This window comes from Nicotiana tabacum, chromosome 12, assembly GCF_000715075.1.
Source record: "Nicotiana tabacum cultivar K326 chromosome 12, ASM71507v2, whole genome shotgun sequence".
NCBI classification, from domain to species: Eukaryota; Viridiplantae; Streptophyta; class Magnoliopsida; order Solanales; family Solanaceae; genus Nicotiana; species Nicotiana tabacum.
In genome coordinates, this window is record NC_134091.1 from 90,013,407 (window position 1) to 90,039,902 (window position 26,496).

At 42.8% G+C, this 26,496-nt stretch overlaps 1 protein-coding gene across 1 annotated transcript in view; it reads right to left on the minus strand.

Annotated features, from left to right (window-relative positions):
• LOC107832096 (uncharacterized) overlaps positions 1-26,496 on the minus strand; it is a 32,534-nt gene that overhangs the window by 1,209 nt on the left and 4,829 nt on the right. Inside the window, exons 2-3 of the mRNA XM_075227430.1 lie at positions 15,721-15,864; positions 230-339 (exon numbers count right to left, since the gene is read on the minus strand). Coding sequence (XP_075083531.1) covers positions 230-339; positions 15,721-15,864 — 254 coding nt within the window. The remainder of the gene's footprint in view (positions 1-229; positions 340-15,720; positions 15,865-26,496) is intronic.

Genomic DNA, 26,496 nt, shown 5'->3' on the forward strand with positions numbered 1-26,496 from the left:
ATAATTTGTGTCATCGCTCTTTGATATGTTGCACTTTCTTATTCTTTTTTTTGGGCATATCGTAGTAAGGAAAGGAAGTGAGGGCACTCAGTCGAATTGAATAGCTGAAACTACTATAACTCCTATTTTTTTGCTTTAAGAGAAGCCTTCTAGCTCGTTTTAAAGCGTTGAAGAGAGAGATAGGACATTCTAAAGATAGTTGTTGAGGAAGAATCTGATTTCTAACTACGAGTCAATTTTCAAGCTAACTGAATGCCTATCTGCTGCTAGTTCTGTTCCACTATCTGCTCTTACTGCTCTCGTTGCTGGTGTGACAGTCTGAGTAGACGGTGCTCTTTCCTGTTATTTTTGGGGTTCATAACCGGTGCTATTGAATCTGCAGTTAAGGAAATATCACCAGTTCTTGGAATAAGAGCTCTGGGACTTAATGGCTTTGAGGGAGGTTTAGCCTAGACCTAAGCCTTTTCGGAATAGAATGCTTTTTTGACAGAGCTTCAAGCAAGAAGGAGGAAGGCCCTCTTTTCACCAATGGATCACTTAGTCGGAATAAGCGGGCTTAGGTTGATGCGGAATAAGCCATTTTTCCCCTATTTCCATGGAAAGGTGTCGAAAGAATAGGCACATTTAGAGCTGTGGGACTTGAAGGAATAGAATGCCCCGTTACAATGGGCAGGGACAGTCGATCATTGGCTTAATTTCCTAGGGGACTCTAGTATCAAAAATTCCCGGTATTTCGTCGTGAAAGTGTCATATTTAGATTGTTCTTTTTAAAGGAAAGAGCCGAATAGACAAAGGGTTTACATGACCGCTCGCTTTGGACAAGATGCCATAGTATAAGAAGAAGGCATTTGTTTGCAAAGATGACTTTCCCACTTTCCTTTGTGAGGGAGGTTTGTGCACATGAATTAATAGTCAAAGTATAAGGAAGATGGCATAGAGCATGGAATGAGATTGATGCTTTGAATGCCCAGTTTTCAGGGGTTGTGATAGAAGTAGCTGTGGCACTTTCGGAAGGGGGAATCAGACTAGGTTGTCACTATTCTAGAAGAGGAAGCGTAGCTGGCACGTTGAACCATGTCTGTCAACGGTGAAAGATAGCCCTAAAGTGAGGGCCCTGGAGATAGTATTTATCAACTATCGATCGACATGACAATCATGCCTGCTTGACAAAGCCTTTTTCATTCAGTCTCCCAATAAACGAAAAAGGATTTCTGGTGACACGAAAGTTATGCTCGACGCTCTCTTTCCTATTCCACTGCGCTAAGTGGACTTTCCCTTTCTTGCTGGATGACTACTATGGAAAAAGATGATGACTACTCCTAGTCTTTAGTCAATCCATGATGATGCTAGAAGAGCTATTCCCGCTGCCCACCCGAAAGAGACGAGGAAGACTAACCGCCATACTGCTCGAACCTTTGCTGCCTGAGTTATATAGTTGACTGTGAGAAGGAAGGTTCAAGCTATGGCTTCCCCATGGGATTCTCATTTGAAACCTTTGTCCGGTCAATGCGAGAAAGAGAGAAGTGATGTAAACATAAGAATAGAAGGTTTTCTTGTCAGGTGTCAGGCCAATGAGGCTCTTCTAGCTTCACTTACACGGCAAGGGAAAGATCAAAGGCGAGGCGGGAAATGCCCCGCACAAACAATATGATCAAGTTTTCTTTTTCCTATCATAGGCAGCTGGCAAAGCCGTGTTTGATCGTCGTGTGCATGCTCCGTTACAGCTTCGTTCATGCGCCAATCAATTGACAGTGAAGCAGAGAAGGAAGAGTTTTGATCACCGTGTGGGTAGTCTTTATTACATTTTCCATTTCATGTGCACTAAAAAGGAAGGAAGACTGGTGTGACTATAGTAATGCCAAGTATACGAACAAAGGACTCTACCTACCCCATACTGACGAACGAAAGAAGCTCATCGCGGATGATAGGACAAGCGATAGCGGTTCCATTCTTGCTCTTCCTATTCCATACCATAAACAGACACATATGATTCATCGACATTGGCACTAGAGGCTCTACCCCCACCCACCAGCCCTTTATGGAGTTAGCGGACCAAGAGAAAAAATTCCCCGATATAATAAAGAAAGTAAGAAGGGTTCCAAACCATTGAAACAGAAAGCACTGAAGACTGTTACGACGTGGCAGAAATGATCACCGTCAAGCACAAGATTCAAAGCTGGAATCTTCCTACTCTTGTTTGTTGGGACAGAGCATCCTATCTTGTTGATTCTCCTTTCCCACCGCCTCGAGCTCTCGCTTTCAAGGTGGATACGCAAGAAATTCACTATGAAAATTGACATGACACAATCCCTGAAGAGTATGATGTGCCCGGCCTTGCTTCTCATGATCCCCACCCACCTCCCGTAGAGGCGGGTCAATATCAATATCTATACCAGAGATTACTTTTAGCTTTATCTTTTTAGAGACATGAGAATTCCTTCTGTACTTACAAGAATGCTACTTAGGGAGAAGAATCTCTTGACTCAGGAGCATCTGAATCTATTCTTTCTGTGTCCCACATCAGCCTATGTTAAAGCATCCGCCCATTCCTCAGTGAAAGGAAATGCTACTCAGGGATCAAAACATAAAGTCGGTGCCTCGTCAGAAAGACTTGGTTCACAGAGTAGAGGCCTTTCCCCAAGATATTGGTTTTAAGCTCCTACGGGTAACTTTTTGTCTTATGACATGGCATGGTAATTGATCGAGTGCGCTTTCCTTTCTCCTACTCCCACTTCGGGAAGGGAAGTGCTAAAGGGCGGGCATGCTCGACTGAAAGGAGAGGAAAGCTTCTTCACTTTCAGCACGGGCGCGGACTCCGCGATCTCTGGGTCGCCGAGGTTCCTTTTCTTCCACCTCTTAAGATCCGCTATCTCTATGATTTGATCATTCGCGTATCGGCTCCATACTTCTTTGATCTCCCTTTCTCCTGACTTAAGAAAGTGACACAGGCTTGGCCAGCTTTTTTCAAACTTGACGATCAAGTTCCCTGCTACTTCCGTAAATACGCCTTGGATGAGCCTAATAGCCGTGTACCTGGAAGCACTTTTGTTTTCAACCACCAGATGGTAAAGGAAGGCGCCATCCCTCCTTTCTCTCGCAATCACAATAGCCATACAGTCGAATAGTTGAGTTAGACGGGGATAACGGTCAAACTATCAAAGAGGTCTGCTACCAAAGAATTAGGAGTTATAACATTCATAAAATAAATAAAAAAACCAATATAGGAACTTCAACTAAGAAAGAATAAGAAAAATTGCTTAAGTAAGGTAGTCACTTCTTTTTTTCGGTATACCGCTCTGCGAGCAGAGCGAATGAACATAAATCTTTCCGAATATCATGAATATCCTTCGCCCCTTATCTCTTCATCTTACTATTTATAAGCCACAGCTTACTTCGATGTTTTTAATTTCCCATAGAATCTCCGGAGCATTCCTAGCCACTATACTTTTCTTTTTTAATCTTCTTTGTCTGAAAATTGGTTTGATTTGCTTCACCTATGAGAATTTCTACAAATTCTTCTTTTATTCATCAAAGCTCATCTTAATCTCCGTCGAGATTACTGCCTTAGCCCTGTCCTATCATCTATATAATGGAGTTTGTCATTTATTGACGGATTTTCTTTCTTAGAATTGGAAGAAAAAGATTGAACTGACTGTTCCAAATTTCACCTATACCTTTCTTTGAGATTTAAACAAAAAAATGTTCTTTTCTTAGGAAATGTTTATTGTTCGTTGATAGATCTAAAGTTTATGTCGTAGAAGCTGACATCAGGCTGTTGGCCTTTTATCTGCATCTTCCCTCGAAGAGTGGCGTCTTTTATAAGAAAATACTTTCTCAGTGGAACTAAAAAAAAGCGTTTGAGCTCTTTTTTTTGGTTGACCTTTAGCCACGCGCGGCGGCTACGCACATGTGTCCCAAAGTAACGTATATGCTTTGGTAATGGTATACTCGAGAGAAAAGGTTTGGAATTCGACCTCCCCTTATACGCTCTAAAAAGGGGTCATGGACACCTTTTTTTTAGGATCCCCTTTCTACATTCAATTATTTATTGAGCCTGGTGTGGAATCACCATCATTACACATTTATTCTTGGTCTGGTTGCTGGTCTAGCGAGCCTTCCTAGCTGCCTAGAGTGCAGCCTGCCTGCTGAAAACCGTAACGTAAGTAACTTAGTGCTCCATACGGGGGAAATGAAAGCAGAATTCATTCGGATCCTTCCACATGTTCAATCATGTTTTAGCTGTTTCCCCAGAGATCTTTATCATTAATGCAATCTTCATTTTGCTCATTCATGGAGTTGTATTTAGTACCTTTAAGAAATATGATTATCCACCATTAGTCAGTAATGTGGGTTGGCTTGGATTACTTAGTGTTGTGCGCCTAGGAGGGCAGCGCGCTTTGGGATGCGGAGGAGCTATTATCGTCCAGCTCCCTAAACTAAAGCGGCACCGGGTTTGGACCGCAGGGAACCGTAGCATGGGGGGACGTCTAATCCTTTTGCCGCCACAAGGCTGGCTATTCGTACGCAACAGGCTCGAATACCCCTGGTCCTGGAAGGCACATGAGTCCAAACGCTATGTTGAATGTGCGACCGAGACTACACTACGTAGGTACCTGTGCAAGTGAGGCATCGGTCGGTCCAAAAAATGGCGACAGCGGCGCGAGGAGTTAACGACCGAACGTGCTGCAACCTAGGGATCACCAGGCAGCTCTTTCGCTCTATAGGGATAAGGGGCGTAGCACAATTCTTCTTGGAGGAGGGTTGTTTGCCCGGGTGACTGATCCTGCCATAATGTACTTCTACCTATTATAGCACCGGCAATCGAAGTCGAGCATACATACGACGATCTTCATGCATGAATAGCTGGAAGGAAAGAAAGGGCGGTAGGTGATAATGAGAAAGGGCGCTGCTTCTAGACGGGCAGAATGGATGAGCGAAAGGTGTCATGCCATGGAGTGGGGAATAGACCTCGTCTCTTGTAAGACATCTAAATGCACCTCGAGGTGCTGCCGAGGAACTGAGGGACCTTTTCGAGCACATGATAGGTAATTGAGAGATAGAGCTAGCCTATTCGTTATGGGAAATCAATGCTCCAGGCCAAATAGAGCTTACCTACGGCACTTGGCTTACTCCGGCGAGCTTTCTATCGTAAAGCCAAAGATGCCCCAAGACAAGGTACAACTGTTGGGAAGGGGATATTATCAATAGAACCTGGCTGGATCCGGGCTGGGATAGTGCTACCCATTCTTAACCAGTTCCGAAAGGGTTTGATCATGCTGGAAGGAGCATCCCCACTTAGTGATCGGTCTGCTAGTTCATGCAAATCCGAAGAAGTTATCACGGACGAGCCACATACAGGGAAACTTGCACGTGTGGTTCTGGCCGGGCTTTCCTGAGGTATCTAATAACCTTGCTTCTGCTCGCCGCTAGCGCACCTCTCCTAACTATTGCCCATTTATTCTGGAATAATCTTTTTAGGAGGGACAATTTTAAATATTTATGCCAAATCCTTCTATTAGTAAGTACGGCTGGTACCATTTCAATGTGTTTCAATTCTTTCGAACAAGAGAGGTTTGATGCTTTTGAATCCATTGTATTAATTCCACTTCCTACTCGCGGTATGCTCTTTATGATCTCGTCTTATGATTCAATTTCCATGTATTTAGCTATTGAGCCTCAAAGTTTATGTTTTTATGTGATCCCAGCATCAAAAAAAAGTCTGAATTTTTTACGGAAGCCGGCTCGAAATATTTGATCTTAGGTGCATTTCCCTCTGGAATATTATTATTTGGGTACGACCGGACTACCGATATCTATTAATATCTTTTCTTAGAATGTTCTTTAGAAATATATATATCTATCTATCTATATCATAAACTATCGGATCGGGTATTACTTAGATGTGAAACTTGCAGACCTCATAGGTTGTAATATTTTTCTTACAGGGGGAACGAAATCAAAGAATATATAGACTAGTAGAGACCCTCTATGTAGTTTTCTATCTAGGACGATCGATCTACATCTTTCCCCATAGCCCTGGGTCTGTGTCTCGATCTCCTATGTGCGAAATATAAGGGACTAGTTCCTATAGAGATTCCCCTTGGTCTAATTCCACGCCTTATGACGAAAGTGGAGTCAGCGTGGCATAAAGTGAAGAATGGGGGGAGTAGAAAAAATTCCCAAGCCCTTGCCTCGCGACCTAGGCAACGAAAAAAGGGCCCGATACTTTAACTAGAGGAGCGACCAGTTGGTTTACCAAACGCCAACCCAGCATCACACATTCTCGAGGTTCGAAGGGATCGAGTGCCCAATTACCGACTCCTCCCAAAATTGTGTTATCGGAGCCGAGCCAGGAATGGCCGTTAGTGGACACCCACCACTTTTCACCGGTTAGAGAGGCCCTCTTTAATACATTAAGAAAAGATGTTCACACCTACGTGCTGGTAAACGAAAACTACCTTGACCGGATCGGAGTAAACAAGAATGTTGAATTAGGTCGCCCTTTGCCTTGAAAGAATTCACACACAGCCACCAACTTTCCCAAAATAAGAGGCGATCTACTACTTACTGCTCACGGAAACATCCGACCTATACTATAGTCAAGTCGTTCGCCTATCTTTCTGATCTCCTTTCTTTCTATTCATTAGATTTTAGGCTTTGACCTAGTGAAAAATGGGGTTGATGGTGTTGGCTAAAAAAGGGGAGAGAGGAGAGCCTTAAGGTACGCTCACTTCTGCATTTTTGTTTAGGTTCTTGAGATTCTCAATCGCTCTTTTTAGTGGGGAGGAATAGTATGTGAATGGCGGTTCTCAGACGAGGGAATCATTCCTCTCTAAATAAAAAGAAACTAGAATCTTTCTATAGATAGAGCTTTCATGTCTACGCATAGAATCATTTTTTGCCCTTCCATTCTGTTCTTACGGTAGTTGGGTCAGAATCCGTGTGATGGTTCGAAAGTCATTTCAAATATTCTTCGTATCCCCAGAGAGATAGATTGTTGCCATTGCCTTGGTCATCAAAAGGGGCACGAACAGCCTTAAAGTATTGTTCCATGTCCCAGAGGTCTTCGAGCCTTGGCATTTCAAATCCCGTTGAATGGCTGTGATTCCGGGACTCAAGTCTGAAGTTTCCAGGTGAGACATTCGGTTCACGAACCGGAAACCTATCTCCACAGCAAGCTCCTCAATTTGACTTGGTCCGTCATGCTTTAGACATAGCCATCGGCATCGTTGAGGCCCCATGAAGACGGCTCTACTTCACTAGGAAGACGCGGTACTCATTAGCGAGCGTCTGGTGACCAACGATTCCGGATTCCCCTGCCTTTCTGCCATAGTCTACACTTGTCCGTCCAAATGGTCGACCTTGCCATCAAGTTGGGTCACTCGATCCTTGAGTGTTTCCTTAACAACAGCTGTCGCTGACAGCACTCCACTGCTATCATCATGTACATGGTACAACAAGAAGAGAATTAGCATAAATCGAAAGGTTTTAACCCAAAACTCCACTCTAATATATCCTAAAGCAAAATAGGCACACGCACGGGTAGAGAGTCTGCCTAAGTCGTGCGGCCCCAGGTAACGCCTAGTTTAGTGTAGCACCTGGGTTCCGCCTTCTCCTTGCCTTGCCGAGTTTTGCTTCTGATCTCTCTCTGAGTCTCTAGTTCGTTACCTTCTACTACCGATCTTCTCCCTCTGCTGCTACTGGAGCTACTGGATATCGACCTAAGAGATACTAGACCAGGTGCGAGAGGAAGGGATGCTGCTATTGATGGACCGGTGCTACCTCTGGATCTAAGAATCATGGAAGACGTAATTGAAATATGCACCTGGAATTAAATCACATTGGTATAAAGAGCCGGAAAGGAAAAAGAGGAGGAAAGAAGCAAGGGACTGAGTGACGAAGCGAGGTTTGGAACCCTTCAATTACAAAGTGGAAGATGCCTCTCACAATGGGTAGGATTACCGCATTTCTTATATTTGACTCTTCTATTTGATAATATATATAGGGAGTTGGGGAAGGTTGAAGGGGAGGGGAAGTCAATTTAAACATAGTGCCACCATAACCCTATGAAAACGAGATTGGGTTTGTGTGTGTAGACTATCCTTGGAAGTGTCTATTCTACCAAACCACGGGACGCAGCCGTAGATCGAGCCCTGGAAGTCCTCTCCTCGCGGCTCCCTGCGTTGATATTCGAGGAAGTTGCTCTCGACACGAGGGATATACAAGAAAGACCTGCTCTAGATCCCCAAGTCTCCATGGTCGTTCTTTTTAACATCTCTTTCTATTCTTATAATGTAATGCTATCAGTCACCTCGTACTACCCCCCATTGCGCATCCTGTGTAACATCAAGGAAAGGGAAGGCTCATACTACCGCGGCGGAAGGTCATCTCCCAACACATTCCCCCTATAGTTGATCTTTCACGGATTGAGGCATATCTTTTGGAGATGGTCACGTCAGCGCCGGCAAGTGGATCATTCATGCGCAGACTTAACTGAAAAAGAAAGATTCCCTTTTGTTACCGACCCTTTTCCCTTGACTAGTGTTTTAGGTCTTCTTATCCAAGAGGACACTTTAATCTTGCTTTAGAGGACCGAATGCTTATCATTCTTGCCTTCTAAACTTCTTTATATCGAGGGATGAGGAACCATATTATCCTGCATTCCTTAAACCTATGTAGTGAGTCGTGTAGGTGGCGTGTTTAAATTAGGACCATACATTGGGATTCTTTTCTCCTCATCGCTAGCCAGTCGGGATGCTATCTCTCTTCTCCTTCATCACTCAACCATCAAAATATGGTATATAATTAACAAACTCCTTTTTTGATATTTACTTTAAACTATACTGAACCACCTATCTATTCATTTTTTGGCGTTGTCCCGACACTGATGAGCATCACTTAGGCCTTCATTCATGATACTCTACTAGGATCAGCAGTGCTTCAGTAGACCCTAGGCACTGATGTAAGGTTAAAGTTTTAACCAATGCAACATACTATCCATAAATATTGTACTCCCATAATATAATAAGGCAAGAAAGCGGAAAATTTCAAAAAAGTAAAATGGAAAAAGTGCCCCCTTTTGATTAGCCTGTTTCCAAGAGGGAGAAGGTCTTATGTCAATCTCAAGCATACTAAAAATCGGTTATTTGGCCTGATCGAGCAACCTATGAACAGTTGTCGCCTACATAACCTACCTCCCACCAAGGGAAGAAGGTATCAGATCACTTTTAAGAGCCCTCTTGTTAAACCAGTTCCTTTACTCTTTTTGAATGAATTATAGTCAATAAAGTAATCTGGTAGAAGGGGTCCATAGAATAAAAATTGGCTTCTTTTTCTTTTTTCTATTTTTAGAATAGAGAAAGAGTCAAAACTAAGGGTACGCTCTCTAGAAGATTTGCTCGGAGCTTGTTTTTTCACTTGGTCGCCTGGAATCTTGAAACCTCTTTGTTTGGGGGGGCAGGAGTGGAAAGAGCGCTTCGTGAAAGAATCGTCTGGCGCGGTGAAAGGTTTCCTATTGGGGTTTTTGACCCTCCAAGTCTCCACCTACATGTGGAATAGGGTGGGTTCCTTGGTATTAAGGTGTCAAGGCGGTCGAAGAAGGCCACAGGTGGAAGCAACCGATGCTTTGATCATTCAATTGACTCCTCGCTGCCAGTCCGTGCTTGCTGTCATGCTGGCAAAAGTAGGGGTTTCGGTCGGTTTTACCTACTATTGGATTTGAACCAATGACTCTCGCCGTAAGAAAGCTATACTCTAACTGCTGAGTCAAGTAGGTCAAGCTGAGTCAAGTCAGCCTATAAGAGAAAGCCACGCAACCAAAGTAGCCCTTACTATACAAGGGAGGCGGAGCGCTAAGAAAGAGAAAGAGTTATCACTATACAAAATGAAGCAGCGGCTAGCACGCTAAGCTAATATCAACCAATGTTCGAATGCGGAGCCTTTCTTTCTCGGTCATCTGTCTTAATAAGTGGATTCTGATTCATGCAGTCGTTCTCTACTGCATTGGTCTTTTCACTCCCTACTCTCCACCATAACAAAATGTTTCCACTATATCTCAAGAGTAGTCAAAGGAAGTAAGGCGGGTCCGGGTAGGAACAATAGATCAATTCATTCAACAAGATCTGTTCAGATCAGATCAGGATGAATGGGATTGGTCTGACCTCTCGCTCTGATGTAAGACTCCCACCACTGACAGATGTCCCATGCCACCTTTCATGAACAGCTATGCCCGAGAATGAATTGTGATATAGCGCCGAATAAGCCACTGCTCTATTCCCGACTTGAAATCCATAAAGGACTTTAAGGGAGATAAAATAGGGGGGCCTATACCATACATCCTGCTCCCTTGGGACGACTGCACGTTACATCATAGAAGCACGACCAAATGGAGGTGGAAAGCACTTGTATAGGTTGGGGGCTAGCTAGCGCCTTCCTTATACTAATATAAAATGTTGGGCCTTCCCCTTATTTATTAGTATTAGGCAAGTTGCTCGAGGACTTCTACTGGGAATGAAAGTTCCCTATTATAGGATCCCTAGTAAAGCCAATTTAATGATGGTCGCTTATCTGAGTAAGAAGACGATAGCTCCTATTATTGATCAGCGATCTCCTCTACACGTTATCTTTGGGTGTTTTACTCTCTTTCAAAGAGATGACTATTCAAACCTCAAAGTATTCGGATGCACATGCTTTGTTAAAATTCCATCTCCTGCACAAGACAAACTGAGCCATACATCTCACTCTATGTGTTTTCTTGAGTAAGGTTGGGGTACCCCTCTCTCAAAAGGGCTACAAGTGTTAATGATCCTTCTACACGACGATTCCACCTTTCTCGACATGTCACCTATTTCGAACATGTGCCTTACTACGGAGCTTGGGGCTTTGAGATTCCCTGTGATGGTGGGCCATTATGTTCCATTATCACCCCTTAGAGGGGAGGGGTGGAACTATTGAGGAGTTTATGTGAGACAGCATCAGAATTCTCCAATTTAATAGAGTCAGCAAGATCCGGGTGACCAGAATGATCAGTAGCTTGATCAGCTTAAGGGGAAGTTTCACAGGTTTGTGAAGACAGATTCTCGTCACTCAGTTTTTAGAGATGAGCCAACTAATTCAGTGGTCTCCCTCTCTCCCTAGACTTCGAACCAAGACTCTTCTTCAGGCTTAGGTTCTCTAGCTTCTATTATTGGGGTACATAGATCCACCCGTCTTCGTTTTCCTATTCATAGGTTTGTATCAACTAAGTCTCTGTCTACTTCCCACGAGTCTTTTTTGCAATTTTATCCATCTTTTTACACATGATACCTTTGCAGAGGCCATATCTCAACCCTGCTGGCAGCTCTATGTAGAAAGAGATCGTAGCACTAGAATGGTTTGCTACTTGGGATTGAGTCTCTCTTCCTCTAGGGAAATCAATAGTGGGCTACAAGTGGGTCTATAAAGTCAACAAAAAGCTGATGGAGTTGTTGAGGGGTTGAAGGCTAGATTGGTGGCCAAAGGATACACACAAGAGTATTAAGTCGAACCCCTTTAGATATAGGGGAAAGATTTTCCCTAGCTTGGCGAATTGCATCCCCGCGCAACGAATTGCATTGCCAACCTCCTGATTGTCTTCTTATCATTTTTCGTTGCATGTTTGGGATACGTTTGGTGTTCAATATATTCCTTGATGTCAGTAAACCATGGTTTACCATTGGGTGCCCTTTCAATGGCCAAAAGATAACTATTGAACATGCCGGGAGTCAACTCAAAAATTTCTATTAGGTTGTAATACATTGGGCTGCTTCTTTGTTCTATCATGATTGGGCGGACTTTCCCTCATGAATGTTTATCATTGAGGCCAGTGTTGCCAATGCATCCGCGAACTTATTTTTTCTCTGGGTAGTGGAGAGAAACTGATTTTCTTGAATTGCTCAGTGAGATTTTCAAGATAAGCATGGTATGTAAAATATTTTTCATATTTTGTTTTTAATTTCTTTTGAGTTTGGCAGATGATAAGCTTCGAATCCCTAAATACTTCGATTTCTTATATTCCCAGGGTCAAGGCAGTCTTTAATCCATGGATACATGCTTCATCTTCTGTGGTATTCTTAGTTCCTTAAAAGTTCCGCTTAATGGCAATGGGGGTGTGCAATTCATCAGATGCAATCAGCAATGCCCTTACTCCATACCCATTTTAATTAGTCGTGCCATCAAAGTCAAATTTCCAAGCCCTCCTCTTCTTTGACAGTTATTTCCTCATCTGGTAAGCAATCCTTAAACTCATGTTCCTCCTTGATAAGGTGCAAGCTGTTCTGCTATCGCCTTTCCTTTTTGGTTACATACGTGATGTCGAATTCAGACAGAAGCAGTAACCATCTTGTGGTCCTTCCCATTACATTAAGGCGGGTTTCTGGAACAAATACTTTTTTTTAGGTCCATGGAAGCTATTAAATGTACTGGGTAAGACAGCATGTAATGCCTCAATTTTCACCTTACCCAAACCAAAGACAAGCAGGTTTTCTCCAAATTGGTATACCTGGTATTGTAGTCAGTCATTTTCTTACGTTGGTAGTATATGGCCCTTTACTTCCGTCTGTATTCATTGTGTTAAGCCAACATAGACCTCATAGTGGTTTCAGTGACTGATAGGTATAGTAGTAAAGGCTTCTTGGCATTGTAGGCACTAGAATGGAGTCCTTTATTTTGTCAAAAGCTTTCTGGCGGGTTTCATCCCATTTTCCTGCTAAATTTTGATTTAGAAATTTGTGTATCGGCTCGCAAGTGGTTATACAAGAGAAAGTCAAAGTATGATGGGACTATTGATCGCTACAAGGCTTGCGTGGTAGCCAAAGGCTACAACCAGCAATAGGGTATAGACTATGATGAGACATTCAGTCCAGTTATCAAGATGGCATCAAGGGAGATTAGGTGTGGCTTGCTTGATAAGGGAAAGAGAAGACATCCCTCAAAGCCCCATTAACGCAAAACAAGTCAATTCCTACGTTTTTAAATTACCAGAAGCTCTTAGCTACTCAGCTATACTATAGGCTCTAAAGGCATTACTTGACTGAAAGAGTGCTTATATTATAGGGGCTTCCCTTTACAACATCTGACTTATATGCAGGTCAACATCGACTTAAGAAGCACGAAAAACAAAAGTAGCTACCTCGGGAGAGGGATGAGCGTAGTCTTTTTCCAATAGGCTAGCTGCCTATTGCAGGAGTTCCTGACCTGAAAGGACACCAACAAGCTGCTACTGAATGTGAGCAAAGTCAAGGAGATGGAATCAACTCAATAGAATTAGGTTTTTTTTATGACTGCTGAAGTAACCGAACGAAATCTTGGATTGATTCAATACCAAATCCCAGATCTCCATAGACGACTAATGGTAGGGGCTGCATTTTTTGGAAAGAAAGATAGTGGCAAAAGGATGTTAATCAAGAACCGACGTCTCATGTCGACCCCGTCTGCAGTTGCTACTACACTGTTACATCCGGATAAAGTGACACGTACGGGTGGATTAATTGCAATGCGACTATACTGCCTGCTGATAAAGGGAAGACAGTATACCAAGCTTGTCCCAGTAGTCAGGTTTGGTCCTCCAGGCAGCAACCTGGCCGGTATACACCCCACAGAGGAAATTGGGCTATGAGGTAAGTAACTATATTCAACAATCATTTGCCAACATCGTTCCTAAGCCCTACTAAGTAAAGGGGGATGTGTTCAGTCCCAAGCATATTCTCAATACTCCACCTGCCCCCCACCGGGGGGTTAAGGGGGAGGTCAAAACCCTACCCATAAAAAAGTACATCTGCTCACAAAGAGCTACAAGATAGCCAAAAACATTACTGCTAATAAAATAAAAGTGAACAAAGCTAAACCAATATGATATTTAATAAGCCCACTATTTTGAGAGAAAAACCCTGAATTTGTTGAGGAAGATCAGTTGTAGAGGAAAACCTATAGTCAAACTAAGAATCGCAGCCGAAGTTTGCTAAAGAGTCTGCCACTTTGTTGTTTTCTCTAAATGTATAGACGATTTTGAAATGGCCAGCCGAGAATTTGGATGAATTGAAGCTCCACCATGAGTCTAGGTATGGGTAATTTTAGGGGCTTCTTTATTTTCATTGAAGAAATCAACAATGATTTTAGAGTCAATTGCGAGTTTACGAGCTTGATGAATATAGAGTGCATCCAGAAGAATAGAATCAGTAAACGTCCAAGATAATCTAATGTCAAGAAGCTGAGAACAGTCTTTCAACCAGTCCGTAATTTGTTGAATAATAGCAGCCGGTTGAGATATTGGGTTTTCTAATTTACTGCTATTGCCTTCCTTCCAGAGTTCCCAAACTGAAAAAATAGTAAGCATAGACGTGATGTAGCCAACTTGGGATTTCCTGCGAGATCTGTTAAACCGCTGGGACTGAATGGAATCCATTCGGAAGGATCTTATATTGAAAAGGCGATCAAAATGGTTCCAAACCTCCATAGAAAGCTCACTCTTGATGAAGAGGTGATCAATACTTTATTTATCATGCTCCGAACAGCACAAGCATTTGCTTGCTAATCTTATACCTTTCGTCTGAATTTATTCCCTTAACTGATTCTGAAATCCCCGCATACAAAGTCAAATAAGAGCTTCCACGCAAAAATACTAATTATTGTAGGAATGGCTTTATCCCAGACAAATTGAGTCCAGGCTTGAATGCTCGTTCGATTTCTTATCGATTCCCAACCAGCTTTGAGAATAAATGACTCACTACGATTCTTTTTGTATATATCCCCCTGTCCTCCTGCTGAGATATAAATATACCACTATTCCTGATATCATAAACCACTCTGTGAGGCAAAAATGCTTCGATATCATTGAAAAAGCAGTTTCCATGTGCGTCAAGCATATCTATGATTTTGGAGAAATAACTAGTAAAGGAGTTGGCCTAGTCAATAAGATGGAGTCATACTTTGGACTGCTTTTTTCAAAAGAAACTATCTGAAAGCCCCTATGGTTGGCTGCTTCCAAACCTGGTTGTCAGGACTTAGAGTGAAATCAATTCTATTTTCAAGGAACCCCACCAATACTTAAGGGCTCAAAATGGTGGATTGGAAATGGAGCTAGAAACTGATTTCTGGTTCCACCCCTGGCTCTCTGATATTCTTCTCATTGAATGTATGTCCCTCTTATTGACCAGGTAAACTTCATACGAAAATCTTTTGAAAGCTCTTGAAAATGTCTTGTAGTAGGAAGACCCACAGCCCCTTCCTGAATAGGTAGGCACATAGTATCAAAAAATATCCAGTGAAGCTTTCTTTTGTCTTCATCACCACCTCACCAAAAGTTAGCTAACATTTTTTTCCAACTGGTCAAGAACTCCCTTTGAAACTGGAATCCCTGCAAGAAGGTGTATAGGCATCAAGAAAAGAATATGTTTGCAAAATACGCCGCCCTCCACTGGATAACAATGCTTTCATCTCCTGCCACTTTATTTTATACTCTATTCAGAAGATGAGAAATCTTTTTTTTAGCTTAATCCTAGATAAAAATATTAGGAATCAAAGCAAGGAAAGTAGCATTGATGGAACGGGGGATCGCACCTTCAGCGAAGAAATAAGGTGACCAGCTGGAAGTTTTTGAAATCCCAATAATATTTTCTATATAAAAAGAATCCGAAAATCTATCAGGCTTTAAAGGATAGGGGAGACCTTTTTTGGGTTAGTGCACGCCGACATACTCAATATTACCTTTTGAACTTCTTCCATATTAGGAGGGCTTGTAAGCATCTTATTATCTTCCTCTGTGACTAGAGAGGGGATGGTCTCAAAGATCTCATCTTCAAGCACCAAACCTTGAGAAGAAAGTAATGTATGAAATAAATTGAGAGCTTCCTGCCATACAGAGACAAGTTCTGAATTTGGTTCAAGGTGCTTATTCTCTGTCTTTCTTCGTAAAGCAGAAGTTTTTCAAGGGTACTCTTGGCCGAATCTAATAGAATTTTCTTATCAGCATACCAACTCTGTCCAAGAGCAAATTGGCCTTCTTCATTTTTGGCATTTTTATATTCTGAAATAGTTCGCCAATTCAGTGCTTTATTTGTCGAGTCAATCTTCCTGGAGAAGACTTGAAAAGGATTTTCCGAGAATGGTTGAGATCAATGTGAAAATTAGAATGCCGAATCCACATTCTTTGGAAACGAAAGACCCCAGGCCTGCGGGTATTATAATCTTCTAAGAAGATTACTAGAGGAGAGTGATCAGAGGATACTCTAGGCAAATGGTCAACTCTAATGGAAGCAAAATGACTTTTATATAGAAGCGGGCAGTCCCCATTCAAAAGGATTCTATCTAGTCTGGCCCAGATACAATGTTGATTAGTTTGATTATTGCTCCAAGTCAATTTGCTGTCATTGAAACCCCAATCAAATAATCTAAACGAGAAAATCATATCTTCAAAGCTCATCACTTCAATAAAGGCATTGAAGTCAGGAGGCCGACCCCCAAGTTTTTTCTAATGGATCCGCAATTACATTAAAGTTCCCCCTACTAGCCACGGGAAGTTAATGCAAGTCGATAGGTCCTTCAATCATCGAGTACACTATCGACTTCCCACACTTATCATGACAACATCACCGATCTTTGGTGCTTATGGGGGGCCTATCTGTTACACCCTATATTTTCGTACGTAAAAATGCATCGTAAGCAAACTAATGTAGGACCAAAAATGAGATAATTTTTAAAAGTATATAAAGTAATTTAATCATGTTACCTCTGAGGTTACAAATATTGAAGATCATGAACAACAAGTACAAAGAGGGTTGGACGGTTCAGAAGCTAAAGCAATTGAAGAAAATAATGTTTCGTCGAAAGTCGACAAGTTGGGAATGTTATAACATATACCTTTGGGGTGAGACTAGGGTGCTTAACATGATAAGGAGATTATGTTATGATTTATATTAGTCGTATGACATCCGTGTGTTATGTTTTGAAGTCAAGCGAGTTGTGGAACAAAAGTCGATGAAAGTCATCACAAGTTACATTCATAAGTTTTACTGAAACTTTGGATCAAATTTAACTGCGATTTTCTCCCAATATACTTAGAGTTATGGGGTGTTCTACCCATCAAAATAAAGATCTATGAGTCTATTTTCCAATGCATTAAACCGTTTATCAATACGACATTGGAGTAGAAAGATATGGGCATTTGTGCCATACTGCGCAAGCTGCTAGGTGACAAGTAGGTATGTCACCTACTTGCTTAAATGAGAGCCCAAAAAAATGGGCCATTTCGGGTCGTCCAAAGAGGCCTTTTAAGGGCCTATTTTTTTCATATATTAGACTTAAAATAGAGCATAATAACCAGATATAAGCTCTGCAAAGAATCCTCCCAAATATTTCCCACAAACCCTAATTGATTTTCTCTCCCTTTCAAGTTCCAATTGGAGGTAAAACCTAGAGTTTGATGAACCAAGATAAGAGCTGAGTTATCCAACAAATAAGGTGAGTTTACTGCTCTCTTTCATCCAATTTTTCTTCTGTAAATTCATGGTAAGTCGTTCTATACTTGTAAGAACTCACGGGACGGTGATCGGAAGCCGTGAGTTCGAGTTATTCACTTGTAGCAGACTGTTTTGTGGATTGTTTTGTGTTGCTGTTGGGCTGCGTGTTTTACTACTGTTTTGTGGAGTTTTGGAGGAGGAAGGGGGTTTATAAACACCATATAAATGTATGGTGGTTGGCTGATCGTTCGTCATAACATTTTCGGGTCGTTTGACACTACTACGGTGGTCGTTTTGTGTACGAAGAGATTGGGGTGTGTTGGGTTGTTTTGTAGTATTTGATGGTGTATATAGGGCTGGAAAATGATATATATATATGTTGTTATTGTTCTGTTCTTGTATTGTTGGTGTTATCTTGAATTTGGAGGAAGTAAGGATTATAGGGGAGATGCTGCCCATTTTAATACAAAATAAGTTTGTCGTTTGTTGTGCGATAGTTGTACCTTTCGTAACTTAACGATAGTATTATTATCATTCTTGTAGATTAAGGTGCGAAGAGGTGAGTTCAACTTGGTGATTGGAAATATTGTGATAAGGTATGTTAAGGCTAAGCCTTCCTTCATTTTGGCATGATCTCGTAGCTACATGTGTTAGTAATGAGACAAAAAGAGAAGTTCATATTCATGAATTTATTCACACTATTCTAGTCTCATAAGTTACAATATTATTCCTTATCGAGACTCTATATTCAATTTTAGTATTGTCTTCTTCCAGTCAAGAGAGAAGCAAGCCTATATATATAGTATTACAGTATTTTCATTACCATCGAGCTATAATCGATGGGCAGGCCCCTATTGGGCAACCTTTGATCAGATGGAAAGTTATATACCGAGCCTACTGTGGCCGAGCGCCTATAAGCGAGCCCAGCATGGTCGAGATACATAGCCTAGTATGGCCGAGCGCCTATGAGCGAGCCTACTATGGCAGAGCAGTTATATATACCGAGCCTTATAAGGCCGTACAATTATTTTACTTACTATATTGAAGGAGTTGAGTCAGTATCAGCAGGTAAGTATATCTCCAGATCATCTTTGACTCCCAGTTACTTCCAGTTATTATATTATCAGTTCAGTTTCGATTTTCAGTTATGTTATTGCCTTACATACTCGGTACATTATTTCGTACTGACGTCCCTTTTCCGGGGACGCTGCATTTCATGCATGCAGGTTCAGATAGACAGATGAGTAGACCTCCTCAGTAGGTGTTTCCAGAGTTTAGCCTGATCGGTAAGCTCCACAACCTTCGGAGTTATCGGGTCTAGGTTTTTGTGTGCATCTTATGTATGTATTTATATATATAATATGGGTAGGTCGGGGCCCTGTTCCGATCACAATATATCTATCAGTAGAGGCTTGTAGACATATCCTGTTGGTTAGTGCAGTATGTTGGGTTTGTAGGCCTGGTATGTATAATTTGGTGGTTTGTCAGCTGTAGTAGCTATGACGGCCTTTTCAGCCTAGCTTTATATTGATGTTTAGTTAGCGCTAGTTTCCATTCAGTTTTATATTTTGCTTCGCAAATTGTCTTGCAAGGTGGCCCCATGGCCAAAGTATGACATTATGTGTTCAGAGTCCCTTAGTCGCAATTTGGTACGCCAGGTTAGGTGAGGCACCGGGTGCTTATCTCGCTCCTAGGTTCGGGGCGGGGCCCTATCATACACATGCACCACCAGAGTCTTCATAAGAACTCTGGGGCGAGGGCCAAGGTGAACCCGGATTAACGATGAGAAGCGGTCAAATCAGTAGCAAAGGCACCAGGACGGACGGTTGGTTGAACCGGGCGATAGCTTCGCGATCGATAGCTCAGTGAGGTATGCCACCCGCCCTACTTCTAATGATAAATAGAAAAGGTGGGAGAGGGGCTGAGGGACGGCAAAGGTACAAAAACAAAAACTACATGACATACGTACGTTAAATGGTAGGCCCATTACGAACAATCATTAAGGCGGTCTCCAATCTCGCTCGGCTCGGGGCGATCACTTGAACAGGGCGGGATTGATCGATCTACATCAAAAATTCTGGCTTCCCTTCCCAGGAGCGCATCTACAGAATAAAGAGAGCACGCACCACACTCCTACTATACCAGGGCCTTTAGCTTTCACTGAGAAGAAGAGATTACTTCCAGCTAGCTTTTTTCCCTAACCCTAACCAATGAATGATAGGCCGGCTTAGGATAATTGAAAACGAATTCACTTTCAGTAGTCGGAGGCAGGTCAGGGGTCGGTGGGCACGCCCCCAGCTTCTTAAGTTTGGGAATTGTGCCGGACCAATGCTACGAGCTTCCAGAATCCAATGAAATATTTGTAAAGTCGATCATTACTAGTGTTATGATTCATTCGATTGGCAGGTCCAATCGATTCATAGCCTCTCGAGCACAACCCATATTCATGCAAGGATTGGTGATTGAGGATCCATATAAAGTTTTATGAAATATCTTAGAGATCAAGAAACATATACTTTCTTCAGGAAATATGAATACTTTATGGCAGGGACAAGAAATATTTTGGCGTTGAATCGGGTTAGGAAGAACAAGTTGTTCCAGCTCCAGGAAAAAGATTCATCTTCCAATTTTCCCTTCCTTCCAATATTTTTTATTTTAGCTTCCCTCATTCCTTTTATTGAGCATAATGATGCGAATCGGGCTTGTTGTGTTTAGTTTACAGCGTCAAGCAATTCCGCTTTTCCCTACCGATGATGTGCTGAGAAGTGCATTGTTGGAACTGGGTTGGAACTTAAGACCATAAGCTCTAGATTTGGGGGTTTTCTCTATAGCCGAACACAAGGGAAAGATCATTTTTTTTACCGAAAAAGATCGTTTTATCAGGTGATGGATACACTATAAGCATTCCTTTGGTTATGTATTATGTATAAGCCTTCCAACAAATAGAAAGACTTATATGCATCAGGTTCATAGGGGTAAATACATTCAAAAGGGAAAACTTTTAGCGGCTCATATTTCAAATAAAGATCGCCGCATGGAAAACTCCTTTTTTGGGGGGGTTGTCCCCACTGGTTTGCGAAAGCAATGGGAGACTTGCTCCATAGAACCCCCCCCCAGAGACTTTCGTCCCCAGTATTCTCTATGGGCAAAGGCGCTCAGGTGCGCTTAAAGTCTTATTGCCTATATCTTATCTTAAGACGAGGTCGCCACCCCGCCTGCTTTAGTCTCAAATAGGGCGCAAATTGAGGTTAACAGACTGGACCGAACCTCCCTACGTCAAGAGTTTTTGCCTCTTCACAAGAGAGAACTAGGTCGTAACACCGGAAGACTGCGTTGTTATTAGTTATTATTAAAATGATATAATTTCTTTGTATGCTTAGTCACCAGTGGCACAACCTACGGGCTAAGTACGCCTTAATAGGAGTATTTTTTTCCTCCACGATAGTGTAATACCAAGACCAGTAAAAGAGAATGGACTTCATCCATTGGGACAAAACCCATGCCCCCCTAACCAGTCGTACTCTGAACAGGCTTCGAAAAACTTCGAGATCACCGAGTGTTTTGGGAATCGAGGGGTCAAGAGCCTAATCAGGTCCCCTCACCATACCTTGTTGATAAGAGGTTAAGTGTTTACCAGTGGTTGCACTTAACCAGATCCAAAAGGGGAGAGGACACACACCGTTCGGTGAGTGAAAGATGAGGAAATACCAATTCCAGTGTCTCCTAGGAGGTGTGGTGCGTCGAGTATACACCTGGTACCCAGCTTCCCGTAAACGATACGACAATGGAATATCCTTAGACATAATATCCCTCATTACAGGAACAAGGGATATGGAACTAACTAAGGATCTTAGCATGTGACAGGAGATAGGAAAAAAGTCCTTAGTCACTCCACGTACGAAGAACTGCTTAGAAAACTCCAAAGCACCAACTGACGATACTAACGATTTATCTAACAAAAATGGAACATTCAGTGGCGAAATTAGCTCGCGATAACGCTCAGCCACCCACTCATCTCCGATGACAATATCGTCGCCGAGGATAGCGTAGCATGTAAAAAGAACTCCTGGATATACTTGGGCTGCTACGAACCAAATCACCAAATGGTGAGTAAATGCAAAAGCAGGCTAAGCTCCGTAAAAGCCCAATGGGGCTCCTATTACAAAATGAACTCTACCTCGAGGAAGCCGACGACGAGAATTTCGAATCGTCAGAAAAGAGTAGTAAGCATACTTTCACAATGGTCTTATCCACAAGCATATCAATGTTCGGCAGCGAAAAATCATCTTTGGGAACATGCTTTATTGAGATTTCAAAAATAGATGCATATGCGAACATGTCCATCCCTCTTGGGCATGGGGACGATGTTCGAAATTCAATCAGAATAATCTACTGCCTTAATGAAATCAGTATAATAGTAATAAGACAGCTGAAGAGAGGATGACGTAGACAAGAATCAACCTCTTCCCGGTGAGGTTTTGATGTATCGCAGAATCCTAAAAGCAGTTTCTAAGTGAGATGATCTAGGCTTGTCCATAATAAAATCGGTTGACCACTCCCTCCTATGTTGTAAGTGTAAGCAATATCTCGGCGATAATTAGTCAGGTAGAAAAGAGTCCCAACAAGTCTCCTTGCAAGTAGATGGGTCATCCAATAGCTCTCCTGCATCTGAGGCTAATTTTAGATCTTATTCCGGTTTGCATGCAGAAAGACCATCTTTTGACAATAAATCCAATGAATACTTGCACTGGGTTCCAAAACACTTTGCGACCTCATCACTTTAATCTCCAGAAGAGACTTTGAGTCTCCTAAATCTTTCATATCAAACTGGGTTCTTAATCTTCTCTTAAGCTCATTTATCGAAGCTAAGTCATTACTAGAGAAAGCAATGTCATCCACATAAAGCAGAAGAAGGACAATACCTGATGTCGACCTCCTTATAAACATTGAATGATCCAATTTACTTATTTGAAAATAGGCTCCTTCCTCTACTCCTATTTTGGCTCTTATACATGCTGCTGTCACTTTTCAAACCAAGCTCTTGGTGCCTGCTTTAGCTTGCCGGAGGCCGTAACATAAATCGCTTTCTTGAGCTTGCATACCAAGTTAGGATTCCTAGGAGAAGAGAAGCCTGGAGTTGGAGGAGGCTGAATAGAAACTTATTCTTGCCCCCTTCCCTTATGTTGTTGAAAGGCATTCTATTCTTCACGTCAAATTGAAATAAGGCCACCTTTTGATTGTAGCCAAGGCAAGAATGCCACGAATGGTGTTTAGAAACCTGAAGCAAATCTTTTCCCTATCTCTAAAGGTGTTCGACTCAATATTCTTGAAGGAATCCTTTAGCTACTAATCTAATCTTGGATCTATCTACCGAGCCATCTGCTTTATGCTTGATCTTATAAATCCACTTGCAGCCAATGGCTTCTTTCCCTGCAGGCAATGAGACTAAGTCTTATTATTTTTTTCCTGGGCATTGATTTCTTCCTGTATAGCATCTCTCCAGCAAGAATGATTGGAGGCTTCAGCAAATGATTTAGGTTCATGAGAAGATTGAACTTAGATGAGGTAATCCCGATCTTTTAGGGAAACGATTCATAAGCCTTCAACAGGATAAGAAACTTGAGAGGATCGACAAAGCTGAGAGCGGGATCTAGAATTTGAGGAAGCGACTGGAAAGGAAGCAACTGGGCTAGACTGCTGATCTTCTGGAGTAGCCTGACCCTGGGAAAGAGACTGTAATCACCGCCGAGAATAAACATGATGTGCCAGGTGACAGGAATCCTCTGAGGTCAGCTGAACAGGCTGATAATCGGCAGAAAATGCTGAGCAAAGCTACTGGCCTGAAGAGTGAGGCTAATCCGTAACATCAACTGCAGAAGAATGAGGTTCGAGTTGATGAACAGGAGAAGGCCGCAATACATCTCCATCATCATTCTCCCCCGGGGATGATTAAAGAGGTTAAGGAAAATATAAGGCGACAATATTAAAGAGAGCATTAAGGATACATCGACTCTCTTGGATTTCACGTCATAGCATATATATACCCGGACTGAGCATATCCAAGAAAGACATAAGTGGTCACCTTGGGGACAACTATGCTCTTAACTGCGCAGGAATATGAATAAAACATGTGCATCCAAACACTCGCAGATGCCTATTATAGTACTTGCCCAGTAAGAAGTTCATGAGGTGCCGTTGCAGCTTGGATTATCGTAGAATAAGAGGAGCCGTCTTAGGAAATGACTTAAAAGACAGATGTCGCCGCTGCGAGGCAAGAGAGCAACTTGTCTGGTCTTGCGGTGCACTCATTCCCGTTAAGAGACTAAAATGACGCCCCAGCTTGACTCGAGACCAAGACTCCTTACAACTCGTACCAATAGCGGCACTGAACGGCTGGAGATTGATTAAAGAGGCAGGCCCAGCCAGCCCTCTCCCCCCCTCCCCCAACCGCCTATCTACTCGTGTTCGTAGCTCGATCGGAGGTCAAGACTGTGGTCCGGCGGAAAACCAGAAGTCGTCTGTATCAAGTGATACGTGAATTGCTTAGTAGTGCTTCGCCACTACCCTAGCTGGCAGAAATAGATTAATGGTAGAGCATAGCCTTGCCAAGGCTGAGGTTGAGGGTTCAAGTCCCTCCTTCCACTCCTGGCTTCATCATTTAGTGGTAACAAGTTCCGTGCATAAGCCACTTTAGAGATAGGGGCGAGCAGCAAGCAGCCTCTTGTATAGGGTGGAAAATCTATCTCACTAATAAGCGGAAAGGGGCAAGCCAAAACTGACTCCTAACAAGTTGCTGGCTTTTCATCAGCCGTTGCACGCTAACGAAAGCTCGATCCATCTTCCCTGGCCTCCCCAACACACTCTTGATACGAAAGCTCCCACCATAGAGAAGAGATCGAAAGTCTGGGTAGCCTCGATCACCCTCCCTTGAACCTGAACTAGTCGAGAGAGATGAACCCGCACCATATTTTTTCGAATCGAAACCCCCAACTAGAGATGGAATTCCAGAACCTAAACAACTCAGTTGAGAGCTCCGTGACTGGTTCAAGGGAAGGTCAACCAATGATTGATAGGCCATTCCCTCCCTATCCGTCTCTTGATCCCTCATTCCACTAATCCGTTGTTACTGATTCATTCAAGGCATAGACTCTCCATTTCTTTGTCTTATTAGCGCAGGTGTTCGTCAACGATGAAAGCTGCTGAACTTCAGACTCGAGTGGAGAAAGAGGGCTAGGCCCCCGGAGGGCTTTCAGGGACTGGGGAAGACGGGTGGATTATAGAGCTGGGGTAGGGGAAAATCGGAGGCCCATCGGGATTGGGCATGGACAAGCCTCGACTGGGCCAGCATTGATGAAAAAAGAAAAACTTCCCCCATCGCATCATTAACCGGTGTAGGATTCAAGATCAGGTCCAGGATTCGAGTCAAATCAACCTTCCCTCTCATCTCAGGGTGAGGCAAGGAATTGTTTCAAATGTTCGTTATTCAATATCTCGGTAGCTCAAGAAGTTTGACTAGTTGCTCCTCCGACCTGGAGTGGATTCTACGGGAAGGGCTGAGCCTCACCTTGCAGTAGGAAGGTGTTCGTTGTTGGGACGGGTTCAAACTGGACTGAAGGGAGGAGGAAAAAAAGAGTCCTCTCTTCCTGGTCCTATCGAACCAGACACTGAATACCTGGGGATTCATCACTGGCTAGGGCTTTCGAATCAAAGCATGGGCATCTGCTATTAAGAGGGAGCAGTAGATCGTCGATTGAAGAGCCAGGTCAGTAAACTTCTATTGGGACTTCTATTGATTATTAATTCGACTCTAGGGACTCCTAGCAGCAAACTAGTCTAAAAAAAGGGGCCCCCATAGAGAGGCAGGAGATGCAGGAGCCGCCAGCCGGATCGACCAACAAATGATAGGCCAGAGAGATGGGCTCATTCGACTAATCAGTGATCCCTGGGCCTACCTAACACAGATGTCCCTGAAATAGGGGATTGGTTGATCGGAAAGCTCAGGCAGGAGTAGGACATTCCATACAAATCTTTCAGATCCGCTAGCTGGTGGTCCTCTCCTTAGAGTCAAGTGGCTTTCAGCTCCTCTCAAATCCCATTTTTTCATCGACAGGTAGGGTGAATTCTAAGGTTCCTTATTCCGGTTGTAAAGCGGAAGAAGAGGGAGAATGGGCACAGCCCCACTAGCAGCCCGTGTTTCCGACCCGAAAGGAATGGAAAATGAAAGAAGAATATGTGTGCACTATCTATGGAGTGGAGTGACTATCCTTACTTTCCTCCTCCCTATCTCCCCCTTTTTTGCCTTCGGCTATTACCGGCTGGCAAGGCTTGGCCCAACATTGGATTTGTTTGAAAACTACCAAGGTGGCATTCATTCAATCAAATATTTTATGTCTATGCCAGCCCAAACTAATTTACCTTTTTTGGAAAGGAAGGAATGCAGGGAAGAAGTCTTTCCTTTCCACTGGTTCTTGAAAGCTATCAATCCTCGCTTCTCCCTCTCGCATCGGTTCTGCATCAGATGATGAGCCCATGCGAAAACTTTCTCTTTTATTGGCTACCAATAGGTAGGCTATTAGATTGAGGCGAAAGCCTACCAATGCATAAAGGTTCCGATTCGAGCGAGAGCCCAAACGGGTGAGGCGAGAAGATCTTGATCGAAAGCTCCACTGTTATGAATATTGAGAAAGACTTTTTGAAATTCGATCAAATCGATCGAGAATATCATCATCTGTTAGGTGGGTCAACCTACCGACTGAGTTGGGTTGGGCGTCCATGTCACAGAACCTTTCTCTAGCCAAGAATCCCATTATTGATTGAATCGGGGCGGATCCAATTCATTGGCAAAAGAAAAATCTATCATTTTAACACTCAGAAAAAAAACCTAGAAACGAGGAAGAGTCACTAAGACAAGAGAGCTATAGGTAATCAAGCAAGAAGGATAGGTTCAAAAAGGCGAGGCAAGGGGCTCTCCATCACTAGGAAGATTGTGTCCAGGATCTGGTAATCTAAGCCTTGCTTCTTCTGG